We start from the raw sequence: 23,160 nt of genomic DNA, 5'->3' as shown, positions 1-23,160 counted from the left end.
GAGGGCAGGTCATGGAACACCTCACAACGCATTGAAACAATATCAGCTTTTACTCTGAATGAAAAGGGGAGCCTTTGGAAGGTTTCAAGCAGAGAAGTGCCAAGATCTGACTTAGGTTTGAGAGCTCATTCTGGCTGTCACACTAACAGTAGACTTTATGGGGGGCAAGGGTAAAAGCTGAGAAAGTAGTTAAGAGGCTATTGCAGTAATCTTCCCTGGTGGCTCAGATGGTAAAGAATCCGCCTGCAATGCAGGAGACGTGGGTTCAATCCCTGGGCCAGGAAGATTCCCTGGAGAAGGGCATGGCAACCCACTCCAGTATTCTTGCCTGGTGAATCCCATGGACAGAGGGGCCTGGTGGGCTACAGTCCACGGGATCCCAAAGAGTTGGACATGACTGAGTGACTAACACTTTCCCTAGAGATGACTGTGGCTGCTACCAGGTGGTAGCCCTGGAAGTGGAGGGTAAGGTTGAATTCTGGATATATTTTGAAGGCAGAGCCAAAAGAATTTCCTGACAGAATGAATGTAGGGCCTCATGGGGTTAAACATGACTCCAGGTGTTTGGGGAGTTGCCATCCTCCCTTATGGGGAAGGCTGTAGGAATAGTCTTCTTGATGAGGAAGACAAGAAATTCAGCTTGGATGTGTTAGATCTGAGATGTCTGCTTAACATCCAGGAGATCTGCAATTTTCTCACTTCAAGGTAGCACAATATATTTTATTCAGCATTTTACTTATTTTAAGAGGGACAGTCAGTCATTCCGCCATAATACCAGAAATGAAGTGTTCCTCTGACTTCTGTCCCTCATATAATCCTAACGTTCCCTTTTACTAAGTACTGGTGCTGTGCTCCAAACCTTCTCCAGTCTCCAACATCCTTATTAAGATGTGAAGAACAAAATTGGAGTCAGTAGTCCAATAAATTTAACTAAGACAGCAAGATGACTCTTGGGAGTTTCTAAACAAGATGTCTTTAGAATACTGACACTGTTTAACATAAATAATCCCAAGTGAAGCAGTAGAAAGAATGAGACGTTTCATAGAATCTTTCTTTACAAAGTGGAGGCAATGGAAAGGAGATGCCCCAGCTTCAGCAGGAAGACAGTAGAACTATAACACCATATTCTGCTATGCTGCCCCTCAGTCTTTAGGATCTTGGTTTGGATCTCATCACTCTGGGAAAGACTGAAGGCAGGAGGAGAAGGGGATGACAGAGGATGAGATGGTTGGATGGCATCACTGACTCAATAGGGACATAAGTTTGAGCAAGCTCTGGGAGATGGTGAAGGACAGGGAAGCCTAGTGTGCTGCAGTCCATGGGGTTGCAAAGAGTCGGACACGACTGAATGACTGAACAACAACTCAGCCTTTGAAGAAGCCATAAACACATAACCATATTAAGAAAACTAATACACCATCCCTGTGGTAGCCTTGCAGGCATTTCAACTTCATTCATCTGGTCCTGAAGAATTATGGGAGAATCACGCTAGCACAAACTGGGAAGTTTTGAATGAATAGAAGATGTATCTGAACTACTGCCAAGGGACAGTATCAAATTTGATATTTCAGTAGTTAAAGATCCAGAGTAATTTTTATGGCATCTCCTCCCCACACTCTAATCAATTATGCTAGTAGAAACAACTGTAACAATATTCAATTCAGTTTCTGATTAGATACCATTTCTATGCCTGCTTTGTAAAGCCCTTTTTACCCCTTCTATTCATTTGAATTCATTGAAATCTTACAGATGTCAAGTCCTAGTTTCTCAGCATTTCAGAGTTAATTTCTCACATTCCAAAAGGGAATTTTAAAATCATACTCAATACACAATAGTTCCTGTATGCCACTGATATATATATATATAAATGATGCAGAATGAAAAAGCAGCCTGGGGCAATAACATAGATGGGGCTAAGCACATTGAGATTCTCATTTCCCTTGCCCAAAGAAACTTGTTCCAGACTCAAAGACATAGAAAACAAACTGGTATTTACTAGAGGGGAGAGAGAAGGGAGGAGGGGCAAGTTAGGGACATAGGAATAAGAGATACAAAGTACTACGTATAAAATAGATAAGGAACAAGGATATATTTGTGGAGCACAAGGAATTACAGCCATTATCTTATATTAACTTTTAATGGAGTATAATCTGTAAAAATACTGAATCACTATGCTATAACCTAAAACAATATAATATTATAAATCAACAATGTGTGTGTTAGTCGCTCAGTCATGACTGACTCTTTGCAACCCCATGGACTGTAGCCCGCCAGGCTCCTCTGTCCATGGAATTCTCCAGGCAAGAATCCTGGAGTGGGTAGCCATTCCCTTCTCCAGGGGATCTTCTTGACCCAGGGATCGACCCCAGGTCTCCCACATTGCAGGGGGATTCTTTACCATCTGAGCCACCAGGGAAACTATACTTCAATTAAAAACAAAAACAAAAGTAAGTTCTGCCAAAAGAGAACTGAAAAATCCACAACATGACTGATGCTCCTATTTAATAACAAAAAGGTTTTAGAGATATGAAAAGTAGGGCAAAGGGACAATTTAATACCTATCTCCAAAATGAAGGAATATTCTTCAGAAAATGACAGATGAATCATATCTATTAAGGTGGTACAGGCAGAATATGCAATCCTTCTTTTGCACTACAACACACTATCTTCGATTAGAACCTAAAGTTGGAGGGAGCTTCAAGCCCATTTATATCTCACTGCCCAGATGAGAAAACTGAGATGTGAAGTGCTAATAGTACTTACCCAAGGTAAGACAGGGTGTCAGGCCAGTACAAGGGTCAGAGCCCCAGTCTCCTCACTCCCAGACCAATAGCCTCCTTCTGAGGAGGTACTCAAATGCTTCAAACGCAGTTTATGTAGATTCACATTCATTTAAAGCAAGCGAGCCTACAGCAAAGAGCAGCACTTCTGTAGGGTCCCCTAAGGATCTTGTCAGAATGCAGAGTCAGCAGGTCTAGGACAAGGCCTGATACTCTGCATGTCTATCAAGCTCCAGGGTGATTCCCAGACAGGTGGCTCACAGTATACATTGAGTAGCAAGGCTGTAGGGTACTCTTAGAGCTGAGCAAAGTAAAAATAGGCCTATGATACATCCTTGTAAGTCTGAAAAGGCAGAAAGTGATGGACAGAAGGGGAGCTTGGCTTGGTGTGACTGAAAAGAGCTGGTACAATATCCTTGTTTAGATGTTGGTTGACTATTTTATACCCATGTATGTTCCTTTTCCCATGCCTGCTTCTATTATGCAGCCTGGAAATGTTAAATACTTGCTTTCCCAGGCTCCCTGGCAGCTGTGTGCCCCAAATCTAGCCAATGAGACTAAAGCAAATGTCTCACGGGGTCTTCTGGAAAAAGAAAGGCTTTGTTGCAGATAAGACTTGGGCCGCCTCTTCACCGCCCTTTCCTGCCTTGAGTGAGGGCCTGATGCTGTGAGATGCTAAAGCCATCTGGTTACCACTAGGCAAGAAGCCAACAGGAAAAGAATGGCTGGGCAGAAGGACAGAGAGATCCTAAAGATTTGCTGACAGAGCTGAACCCCTGCACCAGCCTGGACTACCAACCACCAGAATTCTTCTTATATAAAAGGACTGAATGTTCGGATTGCTTAAATCATCATTATTATCACTGCATAAGCCATTCTATTATAAGTCTGACACATCTTCTAATTAGATGCTTCCTCTCCTTCCAGTCACTTCAACAGTCTGGTTTTGTCCCTGTTGCCAATCCACAGCCTTTAATGCTCGATTTGTGTGCTCTAGCAAAGGGGCTCATTAATGACCTTCTAAAAGCCAAATACAAGGGCCTCTTAACAGCCTTCATCCTGTGTCAAATGCCCCTGGCATTTGATTCTATTTATCATCCCATCCTCTTTACTGATTTTCATGGCACTGCCCCAATCTGGTCTTCCTCCTCTGCCTCTACTGCTCCTCTCTGGCTTCTCTGCCTCTGCCCCCCTGCTCAAATCTTCATGTCCCTCAACTTCCATCTTTGTCTTTATTTCTTCCTTCCCTGTATCCTTTCATCAGATCTCACAGATCCAACAACCTGCAACCATTTCTTTAAATAGTTGTAAACACCAGTTAGCTTGCATTTTCCCCAAAGTGGTGATGTAAGCCTAAGTATTAAAAGGCTGTGATGTAGCAAGAACTGGGCTTCCTTCTCATGTCTCACTGACTCCACCTGAGCAAACAGTGCCTCTCTCAGCAGTGCACCTCTTGGAGAACAAGGGCTAAGGAAAAAGTTGCACAGAAACACGTTACATTTGCCTCTGCTTTCTGTGGTCACACTTCTTTTAAGTTGTGTGTCCTTGGAAAATAAATAAGGAATCTATATCATGTGTGTGTGTGTGTGTGTGTGTGTGTGTGTGTGTGTATGTGGTGAAGGTACAGTCACTTCAAGTCCAGCTAAACCTTACCTCACCTGAGATACTATATCCTCTATTTAGGTCTCTGGTATGGAGATGATGATGCTGTATTGAAATTATTTGTCCAGGTTTGTTTTCTTCACTAGAATGCAAGCTACTGAAGGTCAGAGGCTGACACTCTTTGGTGGGTGTTTGTTGAAAAGAACAGATACTTATTTAATAAAGTAGTCTAGGACTATGGTGGATCAATGGCTTAACTGCATACACTCTTGAGATTCCCCCCAGCTCTGGAACTTCCAATGACCCCACTTCTAGTTTGTGTGAGATTTTGTATTTATGTAGGTATCAAAATCATTTACCCTCACTGTGTATGTTCTTCCTCCAACTCTCTCCCGGGCTTCTAAAACCAAAACATTAACTTCATGTTCGGCTAAGAGTTTGGCAGCAGATAATCCTAGAAGGGGGAAAAAAAAAAGTCGAAGAACATATTAACATCTAAATGTGAAACATTGAAGATTTAAGCAGGTCTACATATAATATAAATGCAGAACATCATATGCAATTCATTGATTGTCCTGTCTATCTAATAAATTTTGTGATTCTATCTAATCACCTCACTGTGATTACTGAGCCCAAAATTTTATAATCTAGCATATATTATATTATGTATCATAATTTAATTGTATTATCTATCATAAGGTTGGTTAAAAATGTAATAATTTAAAATATATATATATATTTGGGGGTTTGGTGATAATCAAATCATATGCAAAAGAATCTGTTGAACTCCTCAATCAACCCTTATCATGCCACTCTTCTAGAAATCCTGACTGTATAAACAGAAGTGTTTTCCTGGAAACTCGCCCTACCTTACACCAGCCCACAGTATCTCTGTGCTTTACTCAACTTAAATCCCCCTATAATGACCTCTGATTATCTATATCTGGATTACATGCTAGCTAGATCTTGTTTTCCCAACTAGATTAAAAATTACCAAAGGCAGGAACCACGTTTCATACTTTATTTGCTCAAAGTTGAGTACAGGCTTTCACTCATAAATAAAAATTTTCATAAAAAGTATATTTTTAAATACAGTATAGTAAGGGAATTCTCTGGTGGTCCAGTTGTTAGGACTCATTGCTTGCACTGCCATGGCCCAGGTTCAATCCCTGGTTGGGGAACTAAGATTCCACAAGCCAAGTCAAATCAAACAAAATGAAAGAAACAACAACAACAACAACAACAACAACAAAAACAGTGTAGTTAATACCAGAAAAGTAGAAGCAAATGTTGTAGATTAACATTATATCAATGGTGCATGCTATGAACATGACTTATCACTGACGTTAATCTTGATCACCGAGGCTGAGGTAGTGTTTGGCCAGGTTTCTCCACTGTAAAGCTATTCTTTTTCTCCCCTTCCATGCTATACTCTTTGGAAGGAAGTCTATGTAAAGTCTGCATTTTAGAAGTAGAGAGTTATGTCCTACTTCCTCAAGGGTGGAGTGCTTAGTTGCTCATCCGTGTCCGACTCTTTGTGATCTCATGGACTGTAGCCCGTCAGGCTCTTCTGTCCATGGGGATTCTCCAGGCAAGAATACTGGAGTGGGTTGCCATGCCCTTCTCTGAGGGTGGAGTACTGACATAAATTATTTGAAATTCATCTGCACAGGAGATTTGTCTCTTCTACCCCACTTATTTATTTATTTAACCATTTACTTAAATCCTTATGGATTCATAGACAGTTGTTTTATACTTTTGGTTATAATCCAACATTATGTTACTTCTTTTGTTGCTCAAATTGTTTCAGCTTTGACCACTTAGCATTTTGTGTGTATGTATGTATTTAAGGACTTCGTTACTTTCTGGTATTACAAGATGTACCAGGCTTGTCTTTCTCTGCCCAGCCCTACAATCAGCTATTTCTCCAGTGAGCACTGGTTCCTTTTATTAGAGAACAGTTTCAGAAACCAAGATCTGGGCTCTAAGCATGCCCATTGATACTAGAGAATCATGTTTTTAAGACCTCTCAGCTCACAGAGTAAGGGAAAAAGGGCATGTATACACATTTTTATATCTACCTTTTTTGTACTCCAACTTCTCTTATACCTAGTTATCTTTATTCTCCTCTATTATAAAAAAAAAACATGAAGCAGACTACATAGATAAATATACTCAAGGAGAAAAAAAATGTCAGAATATCAGGGTGAAAGAGAAATAAGAATGACACCAGAGATAAGATTAGTAAAATGATACCTAAATATGTGTACAAGTGGTTAAGAAGAGGAACTGTTCTTAGTGATTTTTAAAGCCCAGTAACGTGATAGTTCATTTCTAGTGGTATATATCCTAAAAACAGAAAAGAATTGCAAACATTTTAATCAGTAATCATTTTGTGGGTGCTAGGTTTAGAATTGTTATTTTGAGGCCATTACGTATGTAATGTGAAACAAAGCAAATGAGTAATCAGGCTGCTATCACTGTGATCCAGGATTTGGGGCCTAGAAATAAGGAAATTCAGATGTAAGAACAATGAGACTAAGTAGAAATCTGGGGCAAGAAATGTACAAGATGGGTCTGGAACATCAAATCATAACAGAGAGCAAGGAGGCTAACAGAGACCACTAGGATTGTGATAGAACAGCTCAGAAATCTATCTGTAAGAGTTCCCACTGGCCAAAGATGGAACAGTTTGAGTATCAAATAAAAACAACTGCAGGGAGTTCCCTGGTGGCCTGGTGGTTAGGACTCTGGGCTTTCACTGCAGTGCCCCAGGTTTAATCCCTTGTTGGGTAACTGAGATCCTAGCAAGCTGTGCAACATGGCCAAAATAACAACAACAACCCCCAGCTGGAATGGCTTAAATTCACTCATAATAATAATAAATAAATAAAAACTCTCACTGGTCACCTTTGGAAAACACTAAGGAGTTAACTTATTAAAAATAAAGAGAATTTGGCATTCATCCTATCTTCCCTATTTGCACTGAACCTCAAAGTAACCAGGTAGCTAACAAAGGGAGATTTCACTGTATAAAAGTATACTAGTTAACAAGTGAAGACAGAAATAATTAGAATATCAGCATTTTGCAACCTTTAAGGAATTAATAGATATAATGCAATGATTGTCAACAGATGATAACATGACACACACACGAGAGAGATAACCAGACACTACCAGTCTCTTAAAGGAAGTGCATACCACCATGTATGAAGTAATTAGGAAGAAAGGAAGGAAGGAAGGAAGGGGAGAAAGGGAAAGAGCAACTAAACTAAATTCTAACGTGATCTAGCCTCTAGATATGACACTTGGGGCCAGAAGAACATGTTAAATAATATTACTGGGATGCAATCAACAAAATCTAGACTGTAGGAAATTATACAGGAGTACCTGGTTTCTTTCATTCTTTTAAAAACAACTTGCCTGCTCCTGCTCTCTCTCCCCCTTTATCCTTCACCAGCTTTTCCTATAATAAACTTCTAAGCATGGCTAGTTCTGTTTTGATGTCTGCTCTCAGAGGACCCAAACTGACATGGTATTTTGTTGATACAGAGAATTGTATAAAGTATACATACCCAGAATCAAGAATGAGTTTGGGTCTATAAGATCTAAAATGGAGGAAGGTTAAACCATAATATCCAGTGCTGTTCTCTGCTAATGTTTGTATGCACCTTTGACTCCTTCAAGTACAGTGTACCCTTGCATTACTGACATCCATCCAAGATTTAGGTATGCAACAAATATTTGGAATCTGCTCACAAAAAAGGTATCCCGTGACAGTTTAAATAAATGTGAGCCAATGTCTGCAAACTTTGGTGCAATGTGTTTTCTGGGAAAGAGCCAAAGGCCTCTTCTGCTGACCATCATAAGAAAAGAAAAAGGATGAAGGTGTGATGAAAAACATATTTACGCATAAATCTTTGTTATGTTTATTTCTGTAGGATTACGTCCTCGTAAGGGAGATTACTAGGTCAAAAGATATGAACATTTTTTAGGCTCAAAGCACTGTTCTATATTGAAAAGCAGAGAAACTCAGATGCAAAAAGTTTAACTTCTTCCCAGTTCCCCTTAATCAATCTAACCATAAGCCAATTAGATTGATTAAAACACCCTTGGGTTTGCTAGAATTACTTGATTAGCTCCTCTTCAAAGGGAAGAGGAACTTGCCCTCTGCATGCTGCCTAAGGAGAAGCAGAGGTGGCTCTGAATTCCAGCAGCTGTTGGGACCTGTAGCAATCATGCCCCCAGAGGCAGCCTGACAGTTGGTTTAGTGCTTCACATCCTACAGAGCAATTTCAGGTGCCTTCCCTGTTGCCTCTGTCTTTCTTCAGAATAGTTTTATTACCCCCATATTCCCGATAAGGAAACCAAGTGCCTGATATGTCCACAACAAAGTCTCCTAAAAAGTGAAAAATTTTATTTCTTACACACTAACTTATAAAGCTGGAGCCTCAATAAAGTAGAATCTAATGTGTAATTCTAAACAAGCTTGATGAGTGGGGTCCAGTGACAGTAGTAAATGAACACTACTCCAGAGGCTAAAGGAGGTGGAGGAAGCAGGGCTAGCTGAGCCAGGACAAATGAGCACACCAGTAACAAAGGTCATTTTGCACTTTGGCATTTAAGGATATAAACAAAATTTAAAAGCTTGGGGGTGGGGGGAAGGTTTCTACATTACAGGAAAATGATTGGCCCTATCTCAGCAAGGGCCAAAAACGTTTGAGCTCTTAGTTTGAGAAATAAGTAACATGTTTAAAACCTTTCAAAGGGATTCCAGAAAAAATGGTTTTCAAAAGATCTGTTAGGGAAATTAAAATGGAAGCAGTCTTGTTCAGGCTTCAGAAGTAGGGGAGCAGGCCTCTGACCAACTTCTGATCCTTCTTGGACTACATGTCTGCCTATAAGCACACCAATTGTTATCAGCAAGTCAAGTGGCACTTTATAGATAAGAAAGAGTAGGTCTTAGAATTCCTTAAGCCCCTGGGAACCTAGCCAGGCCCCCAGGATTTAAGGAATCTTATGACTCACAAGATGAAACAAACAGCATTGTAAAAGTTAAAAAAAAAACCACAGAGCTGCATTTTTGCATGCAAACTGATGATAATACCAGTTTGTGGCCTAGGGTTATAAGCAGGACCCCCAAAGCCGCAATCTAAAGTCTCGCCAGTGGGATGGAGGCACCAGCAGAGACCCTTTACCCAACTGGGACTCCAGATTGCTGTTACTTGGAGCTTCCCAGTGCTGTTCAAGTCTAGAGGCAGGTTTCAGCCCAATTTGGTGATGTATACACTGTTATTTCTCTCTATTTTTTCTATACCTTTCCTTTAAATGACTGCATATTGAAATTAAGTTAAATAAACTTCTATTAAAAATTGAAATTCTTTTTTTTGTTTTAAAATGTTTAAATCTTTTTTATTTTTTTTCCATTTATTTTTATTAGTTGGAGGCTAATTACTTTAAAATATTGTAGTGGTTTTTGTCACACATTGACATTCTTTATTTGTGTGTAACAAGTGGTTTCTTTTGTTAACGAATCCTTCAAACCCAAAATGAAAGTAAAAATTCAGGCAAAACAAGGCCTTGGAATTTTAAAGGGAAAGATTTAAGTCATTTAAAAAAATACACTTTCTAAGATGCTGAATAAATTGGGGGTGGGGAGTGAAATGTTTCAGCTTGCATATTTATTGTGAAGAAGACTCTGATAAAGAACTTCCATGATAATTTAAAGCTAGAAAATACAGAATATGAAAATACAGTCAAGATGCCATTAGAAAATTTACTTTTGAACAATAGCTAATTTTGAATAAATAACTCAGTTATGTCATAAATAAAGCACAGGCAAACAGTTGTGGTCCAAAAGAGCTTTATCTAATATATCAACTAGTGTCTGTTGATTTGAATGGGAAAAAAAAAACCACTAAAATAATACCTGCTTCAAGGTATAAGTATTCAGTTATATTTCTTAATTCTTTTCTTTCTCCTTATTCTGTGTAATCATTATGCATTCTACCCTCCCCTCATCACTACAAAATTCAATAACCACCTATGGGGAAAAATCGTCTCTCAAATGTCAACTCCACAGATTAGTTTAAGGGCTTTTGACATATATCTCAAAATCAATAAATAGAAGTTGGTTTTTTTTTGATAAATGGGATAAAAATGTTAGAAAAGATTTTTAAGTCTGAAGGTAAGTTATCAAATACAATGTAGTTACTAAAAATAAATATTAAAATCAAATTTTTTATTTTCATATTTGTTATAGAAAGAGAAAATGTCATATAAACCTATTTCATTTTGTTCCAGAGATATACAGATTAGCCAAAGCTAAGAGTATTGTGCATGATAGCTCTTCCTGTCATTCATTTTCTATCATTTAATGGCCACATGGAATCTAGGGCAATAAATAGAAGCCAGCTTCCCACCCACCCCTCCTGGCATCCCTCCCCACCTTCAAGATAGGGGAAAGGGTTTTAATAGTGGTAGGCTAGTAAATGGTTAACAACCATCCCTGGCCTCAGGCCATGGAGAGGACACTCGATTTGCAACATTTGTATCTCCATGATATATATACACTCTCATCATGGCTGATTTGGTTCATCAGTGTGATTACAAGCTACCAGTGTGATATCACTGAACGTGAAACTGGGAAGACATATGTTCAATCAGTCTCAGTCCTTTCAAGACAGTAGAAGCTGGCTCCAACACATGCTGTTAGACCTATAGACTCCTGGACTCATGTCAGAGATGGGAAGGAAAAACAAGTCTTGCAGAGGCAATCTATTAAACTTGCAAGTGTATGAGAGTCATTGGTATCCTAGACTCGTAAGTGTCATAGTATCTAGCCTGTGAACCTCCCATGGGCATGTCTGAAGAAAGAGATCTAAGGGGGGCACTGGTAAAATATTTCTGCACCTGCACCAAGAGCTCTTCCTCTCCCAAATCTTTGCAAACCAAGTTCACTAGGAGGAATAGAGCCCCAAACTCCCAAATGTCCAGTGGTTTTCTGTGACAGTAGTAGGTTTTCTGTCACAGTGGTCTTCTGTGGAGAAGCTAAATGCACAGTTTGTTAAAGCCCTATTATGTATATAAGGATCTGATCAGTTTCAAAATGCAAAAACCCAAAAAAGGGAAAACCGCAGAAGAGAATCTTTAATCACTTTGCAATTAAGTATTTTAAATAAGGATGATGAGCTTAAAACAATATAATTTCTTTTCTGGTTTCTTTCTCTTCAAACATTTGGGTTTTAGAGAAACCAAAATAAAATAGGTTAATGGATTTATTAGAGAGGCTTAAAAAAAAACTCAAGTCTGCTAAAAGCACACCTCATATGAGAGTTCAGGCAGTTGTTAATCCTGGTTATTAGATCAGGAAAGCCTGGGTGAGATGATGTATGCAGCCAGCATCGGTGTTGCCATAGCAACCTCAAACCAAGCTCCAGCTTCTTACAGCCGCTGCCCATGGAAACCGTGCTTCCACAGATTCAGCAGTGCTTCTGATATCCTGAGATGGCTCCTCCCCATAGAAATGGGATAGGAAATGATTTAAGCCACACAGCACACCTGGAGAAGGAATTAATATCAGCAACGAAGACTTTGAGGAAATGGCCCTTTGCTTTCTGGGCTATAAATCTGTAACTGTGGAACCTAGCTTCATACCTGCCTTCTCTACCTCCTCGCCAAGGGCCCTTTCTTTTACCTTACTTCTTCAAGTACATTCACATTAGGAAAAGACGAATTTTGTCCATTTGACTTGTGCTACCCTTTCCAGTTCAATTATTGATTTTCCTTCTACAACAAATGATTAGAATAAACCTTGAAATGTAGCATATTCCTCATGAAAAATGTTCAGTGACCCCACTTTCAATATGCACAAGCGATATAATCATCTCTCACAATCTGTTACCCTGCTGTATTTTTCTTCTTAGCACACATCACCACCTGGCACTCTCTACACATCTTTTGCTCCCCACCACTGTAGTCATGGCCACTCTTGTCCAAATCACTGTGGCCTTTTGCCCTTGTCCAAGGCAACATAACCTCCCACCCAGAGATCTGCCTCTTGACTAGTGTCTAATATGTGTTATACACCTTTGCATCCCTGGAATCGAGCCTGCTGAGTTGCAGGTGCTCAAATGCTTGTTGCAATGAACAGAGGAACTACTTATCAAAAAAACAAAACCATGCTCACCTGGATGAGGGCAGCAGTCAAGCTTCCAAAGCTACTTAGATTATATTTATCTCAAGCAACTAAGAAAGACTGACAAGGATAGAGTGCCTGGTCATTTAAACCTTTATGCCTAAGTAAGTTAGGAGATTCTTAATACTACTAGTACATTTTCTACATACATACACATGATAAAACCATTCTTGTTATCTATCTACCTATCTATCTATCTATATCTACCTGCATTTTGTGCTTCCTTTCAGAGAAATAATTATCTGCTTTTGAAAATGCCAAATCTTCTAATCCCTTTGATAAGCTAAAAAGACAGAACTGTCTCAAATGATAAATAGATAAAAACTAGCAATTAACTTTAATTTGCCCTGAATTCGACAGACTGGTTGTCTAGACAGTCCTAATTTATTTGATTATTGTTTAGCATTCATCTTCACGTTAGATAAATGGATCTCACCCAACTTAGGGAATGCAATTACCCTTTAACTCATTTGCCCCATTCTTTCACTGAAACTGAAAATACACTCATGGGCACTCCACACTGCTGTACTCAGATTCTACATACTCGTATGCACTGTGGTTAGGCAGCAATTTCCAAAATGTTTCATGGAATACTAGTCTTCAAGATGCTCTGGAGTAAAGTATCAATGGTCATGGAAGTTGGGACATATGCTGTTTTCCCTTCTGGGAAATGTTACGATGCATGCTGGCATACTAAAGGCTCTGATAAGTCCTGCAGTGAAGAGACTCCTTTAACTTAGCATGGCTCCACCTTTTGCCTAAAAAAAAAATTACATCTAAAAAATACACTTTGGGAAATCTGGTTTCACTTCTTAAAATATTGGCAAATATTTAATAATAAACTCACCTAAGCAGGGTCCCAAGTGAACAATGCCTAGAGCACAAGCTAAGGGTTGAAGCAAAGCTTTAGTGTAGCTATCGTTTATGTTCTGCTGGCTCTCCTGGTTCTTCCTGTTTATTTGTAAAGTGGGATTTTTCTTCAACTTTGACATTCATCACCACCTATGAATGTGTATAGTGTATATCACATATTAAATATTTTATTAATTTTCTATTATTCAGTGACGTGTTCTCTGACCAAAGGATTCTTACATAATGGCACTTTTGGACTCTTGGATCGAATACTACAAGGAAAAACGTACAGTCAAACATCAGTTTCATACTGAAGTTTTAGAAGCAATGTTCCCAAAGACGGAAAAAAGCTAAAACCATAAATTTTGTTCAAAGCACATATTGAGCATTCAATCAACATTTATTGAATAAATAAATGAGTGAAGAATATATGCAGACATGCAAGAAAAATGTTTTTAACTTAGGCCACAGATAACAGTTAATTAATTTAATCTGAAAAAAGAGTCATTTGAAAGGTCATTCTTGTTACATTTCAGAATTCATCCAAGATCCACAGCACTTCTGTCAAGCATTATTCCCACCATGAAACACTTTCATGTTTGTCATTTCCTTCTCCTTTTTGTGTCACCACTGAACTAGCCTCAAATATCAAGAGCACTTCAGGTTCATAGTTGTAACCCCTGCTACATAGAGGGGGCCTATGCTTCACACGGTCACTGGATAGATAAATGGACTAACATAACTTAACTCTTCCATTTGGGTCTGAATTCTGTCAGATGCCTTCAATGACCAATGACCTTATTTGTTATTACAAATGTATATTAAATTGAAATGTACATTTAACACTGATGGTTTCAATTCAATATATAAAATCTGTAAATGCCAATATTAGTAGTTAAAAATCACATTGACCACCACAGCCTTCCATTTTCTTCACCAATGTTCTCTCCCCAAGTTCTTTCTTTTCAAAATAGGCAAGTTCACTGTTGTATCTGGATGAACCACAAGCTGGAATCAAGATTGCCTGGAGAAATATCAATAATCTCAGATATGCAGATGACACCACCCTTATGGCAGAAAGTGAAGAAGAACTAAAGAGCCTCTTAATAAAAGTGAAAGAGGAGAGTGAAAAAGTTGGCTTAAAGCTCAACATTCAGAAAAGTAAGATCATGGCATCTGGTCCCATCACTTCATGGCAAATAGATGCGGAAACACTGGACACAGTGACAGACTTTATTTTCTTGGGCTCCAAAATCTCTGTAGATGGTGACTGCAGCCATGAAATTAAAAGATGCTTGCTCCTTGGAAGAAAAGCTATGACCAACCTAGGCAGCATATTAAAAAGCAGAAACATTACTTTGCCAACAAAGGTCTGTCTAGTCAAAGCTATGATTTCCAGTAGTCATGTATGGATGTGAGAATTGGACTATAAAGAAAGCTGTGCACCAAAGAATTGATGCTTTTGAACTGTGGTGTTGGAGAAGACTCTTGTGAGTCCCTTGGACTGTAAGGAGATCCAACAAGTCTATCCTAAAAGAAATCAGTCCTGAATATTCATTGGAAGGACTGATGCTGAAGCTGAAGCTCCAATACTCTGGTCACCTGATGCAAAGAACTGACTCATTGGAAAAGAGGCTGATGCTGGTAAAGATTGAAGGAAAGAGGAGAATTGGGTGTTAGAGGATAAGATGGTTGGATGGCGTCACTGACTCCATGGACATGAGTTCGAGCAGGCTTTGGGAGTTGGTGATGGACAGTGTGAATGAGTATCTGGAAGAAAGACCCAAATACTAATTTAAGTTAGAGTAGGATATCAGTATGAAGAATGATGAAAATAATTTACAAAATACAACATGGAAGAAAAAAAGAAAAATCTTTGAAGAACAGGTCCAAAAGAGAAAGCTGAAGACAGACCCTTGAACCAACTATATTGAAAAAGATACTGGAAGATAGATCATGCATAACTTAATCCAACCTCTAATTTTACAAATGACAAAGCTGTGATTCAAAGATGTTAAGCTGCCTTAATTCATAAGGCTAGATGACAACAGAATAAAAAACAGATCATCCAAAGGAAAACACAAATTGCTGGTAAAACTGCAAAACATTTTTCAAATAAAAGGATAAAGTAGTCCTAACAATCAACTTGTCTCAAACAGCTACATTTAAAATGTAACTTGACTTCTTTTGATTCATTTTATGCAGTTCTAAACACTTGAATTTAAAATGAAAAGTAACTATCATTATGAAATCCATCTACCTCATACATGCAAGGAATTCCCTGGTGGCTCAGACAGTAAAGAGTCTGCCTGCAATGCAGGATAACCAGGTTCGAACCCTGGGTCAGGAAGATCCTCTGGAGAAGGAAATGGCAACCTACTCCAGTACCTTGCCTGGAAAATCCCATGGACAGAGGAGCCTGGCAGGCTACAGTCTATGGGGTTGCAGAGTCAGACACAACTAAAGCAACTTCACTTCACTTCATACATGCAAGTGTCATTTTCAAACCAGTGCTGATTGGATGTCTACACTCTTGCAAACCCCTGTGTGTGATATGAAACTGCATTATTACCTCAGTTTTGGGGGGTATACCTGCATTTAAATACTGGCCAGATTTATCATATGTAAAATATGTGTGTGTCACACCTGCACAAAGGCTGCATGACCCAATACTTGCCAATAACAGACTTCCACATTCCCTTTTCTCAACTATTGGTCTCATGTGATCCAATTATACTATAGTTATACTATACTTCTATAATTATATTATACTTAGATCTATTGTTTTATGTTTGTTTGGCTTTTTTGTTTGTTTGTTTTTCCTTTTTGGCAATGCCACAGCATGTGGGATTTTAGTTCCCCAACCAGGGATTAAACCCATGCCCCCTGCAGTGGAAGCGCAGTCTTACCAGGGAAGTCCTTAAATCTATTACTAAATAGCCAAGAATTATGTATAGATTCATATAAATTAGTATTGGCCAAATGCTAAAACTGCCCATTAAATGTCAGATAAACCCCAAAGCTCATTCAACCATGAAGACATCAAAAAATCAGAACCAAATAAATTTAATTCTTGTATTCTTTGTTCACCATCAAAAGTTAATAAAGTTAAAGAATCCAAGCTTAGAGAAAAAAAATAGGGGCAAAGAAATGGTCCTGAGAGGCAGAAAATGAATGCTTAAGTTGCAGTGAATCACAAAGTATCTAAATAACCAAGGCATGGAAACTAAGTGTATTGTAAGCTATTCTTAATCACTACAAAACCATACAGTATGTGCTGCCAAGTTCTGGGTTAAAATGCCTAAAACACTGCTAGCAGAAATGATTCTTCATGGTGGTGTAGTTCAACAAAAAGGGAAACTGTGGTATGTTGTGGACTCGCTGACAGGATTCAGAACATTAGTCAGTCTTCTTGCGAAATGACTTTTCTGTCTCCACTGATAAGAAAGATTTCATCCTTGCTGCTCTTACACAGCACAACGTTCTGAGTGGCTAGTGCTCTCAAGTCTTTTAGTGGAGCTCAGCTTGTGGAGGTACAGGGAGGTTCTGTTGCTTAGTCACTATTTAGAAATACCTCTCTCTACAAGACACTTGAAATTTAATCTAAAAAAAAAAAAACATGGAAAGACTTTAATCACCCAGGACTATCCAGTGTTATGATGAAAGTGCTTTCACTGTGTCCTGGCTAACCATGGGGGCAGATGTGACACACCAGGGTGACCTCAGTGACTACCAGGATCACATCACTAGAGGCACAGCAGGCAACTGTTTTCCTTGCCTGGAACTCGTGTCATAGGTTTAAATTAAACAATGCTCATATGTGGCTTAGGGCTTCCTGACTCTGTATCTGTACTCCTTTGGACTCTCTGATATGTCTTTTTTCTATCCTCTTATCTCTACCTGTTAAAAATCCTACTTATCTCTCAAGGTCCTGGCATTTTGTTCAGATTCATAATATTAATATTTCTCTCATTGTATGAATGTCAATTATTTTCTCACTTGGTTACTGTTCACAAGAGGGTGGGGCACTGTGTAAGCTGGGACACTTGTTACGCCTCTTTATCTACCTCTAGCTCCGTGATCTGGTAGGCATATGGTAGCAGCTCCCAAAATGCTTGAACGAGTTTCCAGGCCCCAGAGCCACCCCTGCTCATAATGAGCTGCTTTCAGGGGTATAGCATTCTCTTTCCCTAGATGTGTTTGTTCAAAGCTATAGCCAGGAGATGCTGCGGAGATGATTAAAATCTTAGGGGACTGGACTAGACTGTCTTTCAAAAACTCCTTTGGCCCAAAGACTCTGAAGTATTCACTGTCCCCTGGAGGTGGGATTTTTTTTCCCCTCTCTTTCCCTTTTATTCTCTCTTCCTAAAGAGAGCTAATTCAGAAATCCCCAGGGGCAGATTTTAAAATCTTACACCACTGGGTTTCTGTCATTTGCTTTATCTGCATTGGTTCGTGAGTAAGAACTAGCATGTAAAGTCAGTGACTCAACTGCTATCCTTAAAATAACATCAAGACATAGGACATAAAATAAGTTCAAATGGTCAGATATAGATTACAAGCTCCACAAGAGAGAAAAGTCAAGGAGAGGCAAAAGGATCAAGCAAAAGGGCTTTAAGCGGGTATTGAAGAATGGATAGGATGCAAATGTTCAGAGAGAAGCAGAGAAGCACTTCTGTGTTAAGAAAAACAAAAACAGGGAAGGACCAGAGGAACAAAATAAACATGGTGTAGCATTAAAGACAAGACAGCAGTGTGACTAAAGCCATGTTAGGGATGATGGGAATGCTACTTGTCCAACAAGGTGGGACTAGATACTTGTGTGGGGTGGGGAGGGGAGCTTGAGAGGCTGGCAATAGACCACTGAATGTCTTGAACAGAACAAGCTGATGAAAGAAGTATTTAAAAAAAAATCAAGTCTGGGATGGACATGAAGGGAGACCCCAAAGGGTGGTCATTAGGAAGATGGTTACCTGGTTAGTCAAAGGGGTTAAGGGTCCTTCCTGGGAATGGCGGACATACAAGAGATGAAAGAGCTCCAAGGAGGAGTTAGAAGGATCTGTTGACTGGCCACAGAAGATAAAACAGAAGGAATGCCCCAAATGATGGAAAGGATAGTGGTGCCAAGAACAGAGTTGAGGAAGTGAGTAAGAGAAGCTGGGTTGGACGACAAGGAGGCTTTGGAACACGTTGAACATGAAGTAAGAATAAGACAGTCAACTCTGAAATATAAATATCCAAGAGCAGATAAGCTATGGGACAGGAGTTGGGACAAAGCAAAAGATTCAAACTAGAGACTTAAGAGCTTTGTGTAGATAAAGTGAAAGGTGAGGTCCTAGAATGAAAAAGAGAGGGGGAGAGTGCATATGAGCCCCAAAGTGATGAATAACTGAACCTTGAGGCCATTTCAAAACCAGAAGGTTGCAAGAATATGGGCCCAATGAAAGGACTAGAAAAGGAGCAATCAGTGTAGGATAAAAATTCAGGATCTGATGATGTTACAAAAAGCATGAAAGAAGTTCCAGAAAGGACTTGGTGATGGATGACAGATGATGGATGAAGGGTCAGAGCATATTTAAGATACCATAACACTACTTACAAATGAGTAGGAAGGGTTGCTCTTCTCAATTAAATACATAAAATTTAACTGGTGAGTGGGAGGAAAATGGGATCTTGTGGTTGTAAGACATGCTCTGTTCTATGATTTTTAATGACAAAAGGGAGATACCTTAAGATGTTGCTGTTCTTTGTGCAGAGATAGTTACAAAAAATGAAAGATAATTCCGTGCACATGGATTGCTTTTGAGGAATTTAGGATTTGTATGCTTTGTGGAGCTATTTTGTTATATAACAGGAATAACACAGCAGATGCAAAGTATTGGCCATATATTATAAGTATGTATATATGTGGCGCATTAAAATGTGCCAGTTCTGACAAGAGTTTTAAGAAATATCCAAAAGCATTTAAAACTGATATGGGGACTATTAAGTAACTCATGGGATACTCCTAAGAACACACAAAGATGATGTGTTTCAGAGCTCAAGAACCATTGCAAAGTAACCTCTCTCACCTGCTTGGGAAACACCCCATCTATGTGCAGGGTTTATCCTGAGCTAGACTTACATCTACTTTCATTTTAGTTGTGAAGCATCTGGCAAGACACCACAGCCAGAAAGCAATGTTTTTGGTCAATTTTGGTGTTAAAATCAAATCTGACTGATAAGAGATGATATTAAAGGAATCCCAGTGCCTTTTCCACTGTCACTGATGAAGTGGAAGTTGGGTTCTGGAATAGGAGTGTGAACTACCGTGCAAGAAATACTCTCTTCTTCCCGCATGTAGAAATGAACAAAGTAATAATTCTTAGTGACCATGGAAAGATCCAGATTTTGAGAAGCCTAAAGCTTACATGATTTGGTTGCCTCTTCAAGAAAAAAAAAGAATACAAAATTACAAATACAAGATTCAGTATGAAACTGGTTATTTTTTTTTAGGATGAGAACCAGAAGGGACCTGCAGTTTTAAGGCTATAGAACCTTACATCAGCTACATGGTAAATCCAATTCTGTTCATGACCAACTACTTCGAGTAAAGTGTGGAAAGGGAGAAGAGCCAGTCATCAGGCAGAGAAAAAGTAAAAGACAAAATGCTCCCTAAGGGATACTAGAAGAAGAAGAAGACAGACATAAAATCACAGTAAGAACCCTAAACTGTGAAATATGAATGATATGGAGATGGGGAACGGAGACGAAACTCCTAGTCAATTTACACAACACATTATCATCATCTTTATTATCCAGTGATGAACAATCACATTGCTTATCTAGGAGGCTTGCATACAAGAATCAGGCTTTTAGAAACACCAGTCCACTTCATTGCAGGCACTCAACAAGTGTTTGCTGAATGAATAAAGAAGCTAATAAATGAATGAAGGGGAACAAGAGAAATACTTTTTCATACTCTCAACCAAGATCTGCTTTCCTAATGCTCTGACATACATGTGTTTTTGCTGGCCCTGACTGGAGTTGTCAGAGCAATAGCTCAAGTCAGTTTCTTCCCTGGTGGTTAAAAATGTTACCCGAAACAGGCCAAGTCAAAAGCTATCTCCAAGCAAAATTCATCTGTAAGCATGTTCAGAGTCTCCTCAAAGGATTATACATAAAAATGGCTACTTGGAGGCACCCCACTTACTCCCTCCCACCTCATTTCTCCCTCCTAAATTAGATCCTGCAGGTATATTTCAGAAATGATTAACATCCTCCCAGGTCGTGGACAAACTAGTGTGGGACTCTATCTAGATGTGAAACACAATTCTTAAATTTCAAACATTTTACCAAATATGACATCATAAGTGACAATTTAATGTTTCAGTCATGATGAGGTTTCCAGGAAGATCCGAGGAAACTTCCAACACCACTCAGTTGGTCAGCTACAAACCCAAACCGGGACTAGAGGAACACAGGCTTGCCAGCTGCCTCATAACAGGGCAAGATTCAGGCGGTGGAGAAAGACACAAACAGGGTATTCCCTTACCTGCCCACAGCCCCTGCTTCACAGAGGGATTCCCTTTGAGCAATAAATGCCCTACACTTTCTGTGAGTTCTAAAAAAGGGGGGGGGTGGAGTAGATTAAAACTAAGAGCCCATGTCTCTCCCCCTGCCCCCACCTTTTTTTTTTTTTTTAAAAGAAAGAAACCTTTTCCTAAAAGATTCTTCCTCCTTCCTCTCCAGTTACCAGATTTTCTAAGGAAAAGCACTTGGAGACTAGCAGGACTGGAACAACACTATTACTACTTTGATATACTACAAAAATCCATAAACTGATGTTCTGTTTGGGGCAAAGGGCGTGAAATCAGCAAGGCAGAACAACCACCGCCGGAATTAGGAGTAAGGGTCTCACGTGAGAGAAAACCATTGTCACTTTCCCAGCTGGGTGACGTGACTTCTCAGAGTTACCTCCGTTTCTAGGTTTTGTAAAATAGGGACGAATAGAGTACCCACCTCACAGGACCGCTGAGGACTGAGAAAATCCACGTAAAATGCTAAATGCAACTGCACGGCAAGAGCTAATTAAATATTAGTATTTCGTAGTAGTAGTAAAAATTATTGTGCCTGCCTCCCCCAGGTCACACCACCGGCTCAATCCCATTCCCTCCTCGCAGGATCGGGGGCCCGGCATCTGTAGCCGTCTCGCATGCACAAGGGAGACCCAGCCCCCCCCACCCACCTCCGCCCCCAAACGCCACTTTCAGACGGCAAGTCCCCCACACTGGGCCGGCCAGGGTCCCTCAGGCTAGTGCTACGGTCCAGACTGACCTGAAATGCCGCCTCCTATCACGACTACGTCGAACATCTGGCCCGCGTCACTCGTCTTCTGCAGACTCTCCATGCTCTGGTTGCGGCTCTCCCGGGGCGTGGGTACAGGAGTGGGTCTGGCCGAGGGCGGAGCGGACTTTTCTACCGAGTCTCGGGGGGAGCCCGAAGGCGGAGCCGATTCCTCCACCGATTCCTGGGCGGAGCCGGGCTCCAAGGGCGGAGCGACCCCTGGTACTGGTATCCCGGGGGAATCCGGGGGTGGAGCCGATCCTTCCACTAATCTTTGGGGGTAACTTTGCTCTGAGAGCTGAGCGGACTCTTGTGTGGACACTTGAGAGTTCACGGGAGTAAGAGGTCCTGGTATCGAACTCTGAGGGGTGCTAAGATCTGAGGGCGGGGGGGACCCTCGAATCGACACTCGGGAGGAGTCCGAAATCGCGATAGATCCTCGCACCAAACTCTCAGGAAAGCTGACCACCAAGGGCGGGGCAGACCCTTGTACCGACTCTCGGGACGAGGCTGAGAGCGGTGCAGATCTTTTTGCAGCTAACTGCTGGGAGTCGGGCATGGAGACACGGTTGGACTCTTGTCCTGATAGTAGGGGGTTGTTATTGGGTGTAGGTGGTCCTTGCACCGAACCCAAGGTGGAACCGGATACTGAGGGCGAGGTTAATCCAAGTAGTGACACTCGGGGAGTGTTACTGGGTGGTGGAGGTGCTGGTGCCGATATTTTGATAAAGGCGGGCGTCACGGGAGAGATGGATCCCTGCACCGACCCTCTGAAGGTGTTAGTGGGTCTAGGAGTTTCTCCTATTGATATCTGGGTGGAGCCCGGTGCTGAGTGCAAGGTGTTCTGTAGGGGCAATCGGGGAGACCTTGAGGGCGGGACAGATCCTTGTACGGATACCCGGGGGTTGCTGGGGCCCAGGTTAGAGGTCGAGGCGGCCTCGTCTGTGGTGGTCGGGCGGAGGGCAGACATACTGACCCTGTCGTTCAGGCCGCGGGCGCCAAAGCCCCGGATGCCAACCCTGAGACCTGTGTCAGTTCTTAAGCCAAAACCCGGGATGAGTTGGGAGGGCGCGCTGCAGCCTCGGGTGTATCTGGCGTCCGCTGCAGTGGACGTGTTCGACAGGCAGCTGGAATGCTGGTGGGAGGTCAACCACTCTGAACTGGTGTTCCAGGACGAGGAGGACGAGGCTACGCCCGCGATGTTGGCGGCCTCCAGAACCTGGGCCGGGAGGTTTCCGACTCCCGGCGAGCGTTGTAACTCGCGCCCATTCCCGCCGCGGCGGCCGCTGCTGAAGGGGGCAGCCGAGTTGGGTGCGCTCATTGATCTGGAGCGCGGGGCGGGGGAGGGGGAGCGGGACTGGGGGCGATGTTCTACTCTCCCTCACCCCTCACTCAGGGGCGCGC

The 23,160-nt window shown here is 40.9% G+C and overlaps 1 protein-coding gene across 1 annotated transcript in view; it reads right to left on the bottom strand.

Moving 5' to 3' along the window:
- MAOA (monoamine oxidase A) overlaps nucleotides 1-22,495 on the bottom strand; it is a 75,917-nt gene extending 53,422 nt beyond the window's left edge. The window contains exons 1-2 of the mRNA XM_020878857.2: nucleotides 21,748-22,495; nucleotides 4,742-4,836 (exon numbers count right to left, since the gene is read on the bottom strand). Coding sequence (XP_020734516.2) covers nucleotides 4,742-4,836; nucleotides 21,748-22,315 — 663 coding nt within the window. The 5' untranslated portion in view covers nucleotides 22,316-22,495. The remainder of the gene's footprint in view (nucleotides 1-4,741; nucleotides 4,837-21,747) is intronic.
- Nucleotides 22,496-23,160: the final 665 nt, after the last annotated feature.

Source organism: Odocoileus virginianus, chromosome X (genome assembly GCF_023699985.2).
Source record: "Odocoileus virginianus isolate 20LAN1187 ecotype Illinois chromosome X, Ovbor_1.2, whole genome shotgun sequence".
NCBI lineage: Eukaryota > Metazoa > Chordata > Mammalia > Artiodactyla > Cervidae > Odocoileus > Odocoileus virginianus.
This window is presented reverse-complemented; position numbering and strand designations above follow the sequence as displayed.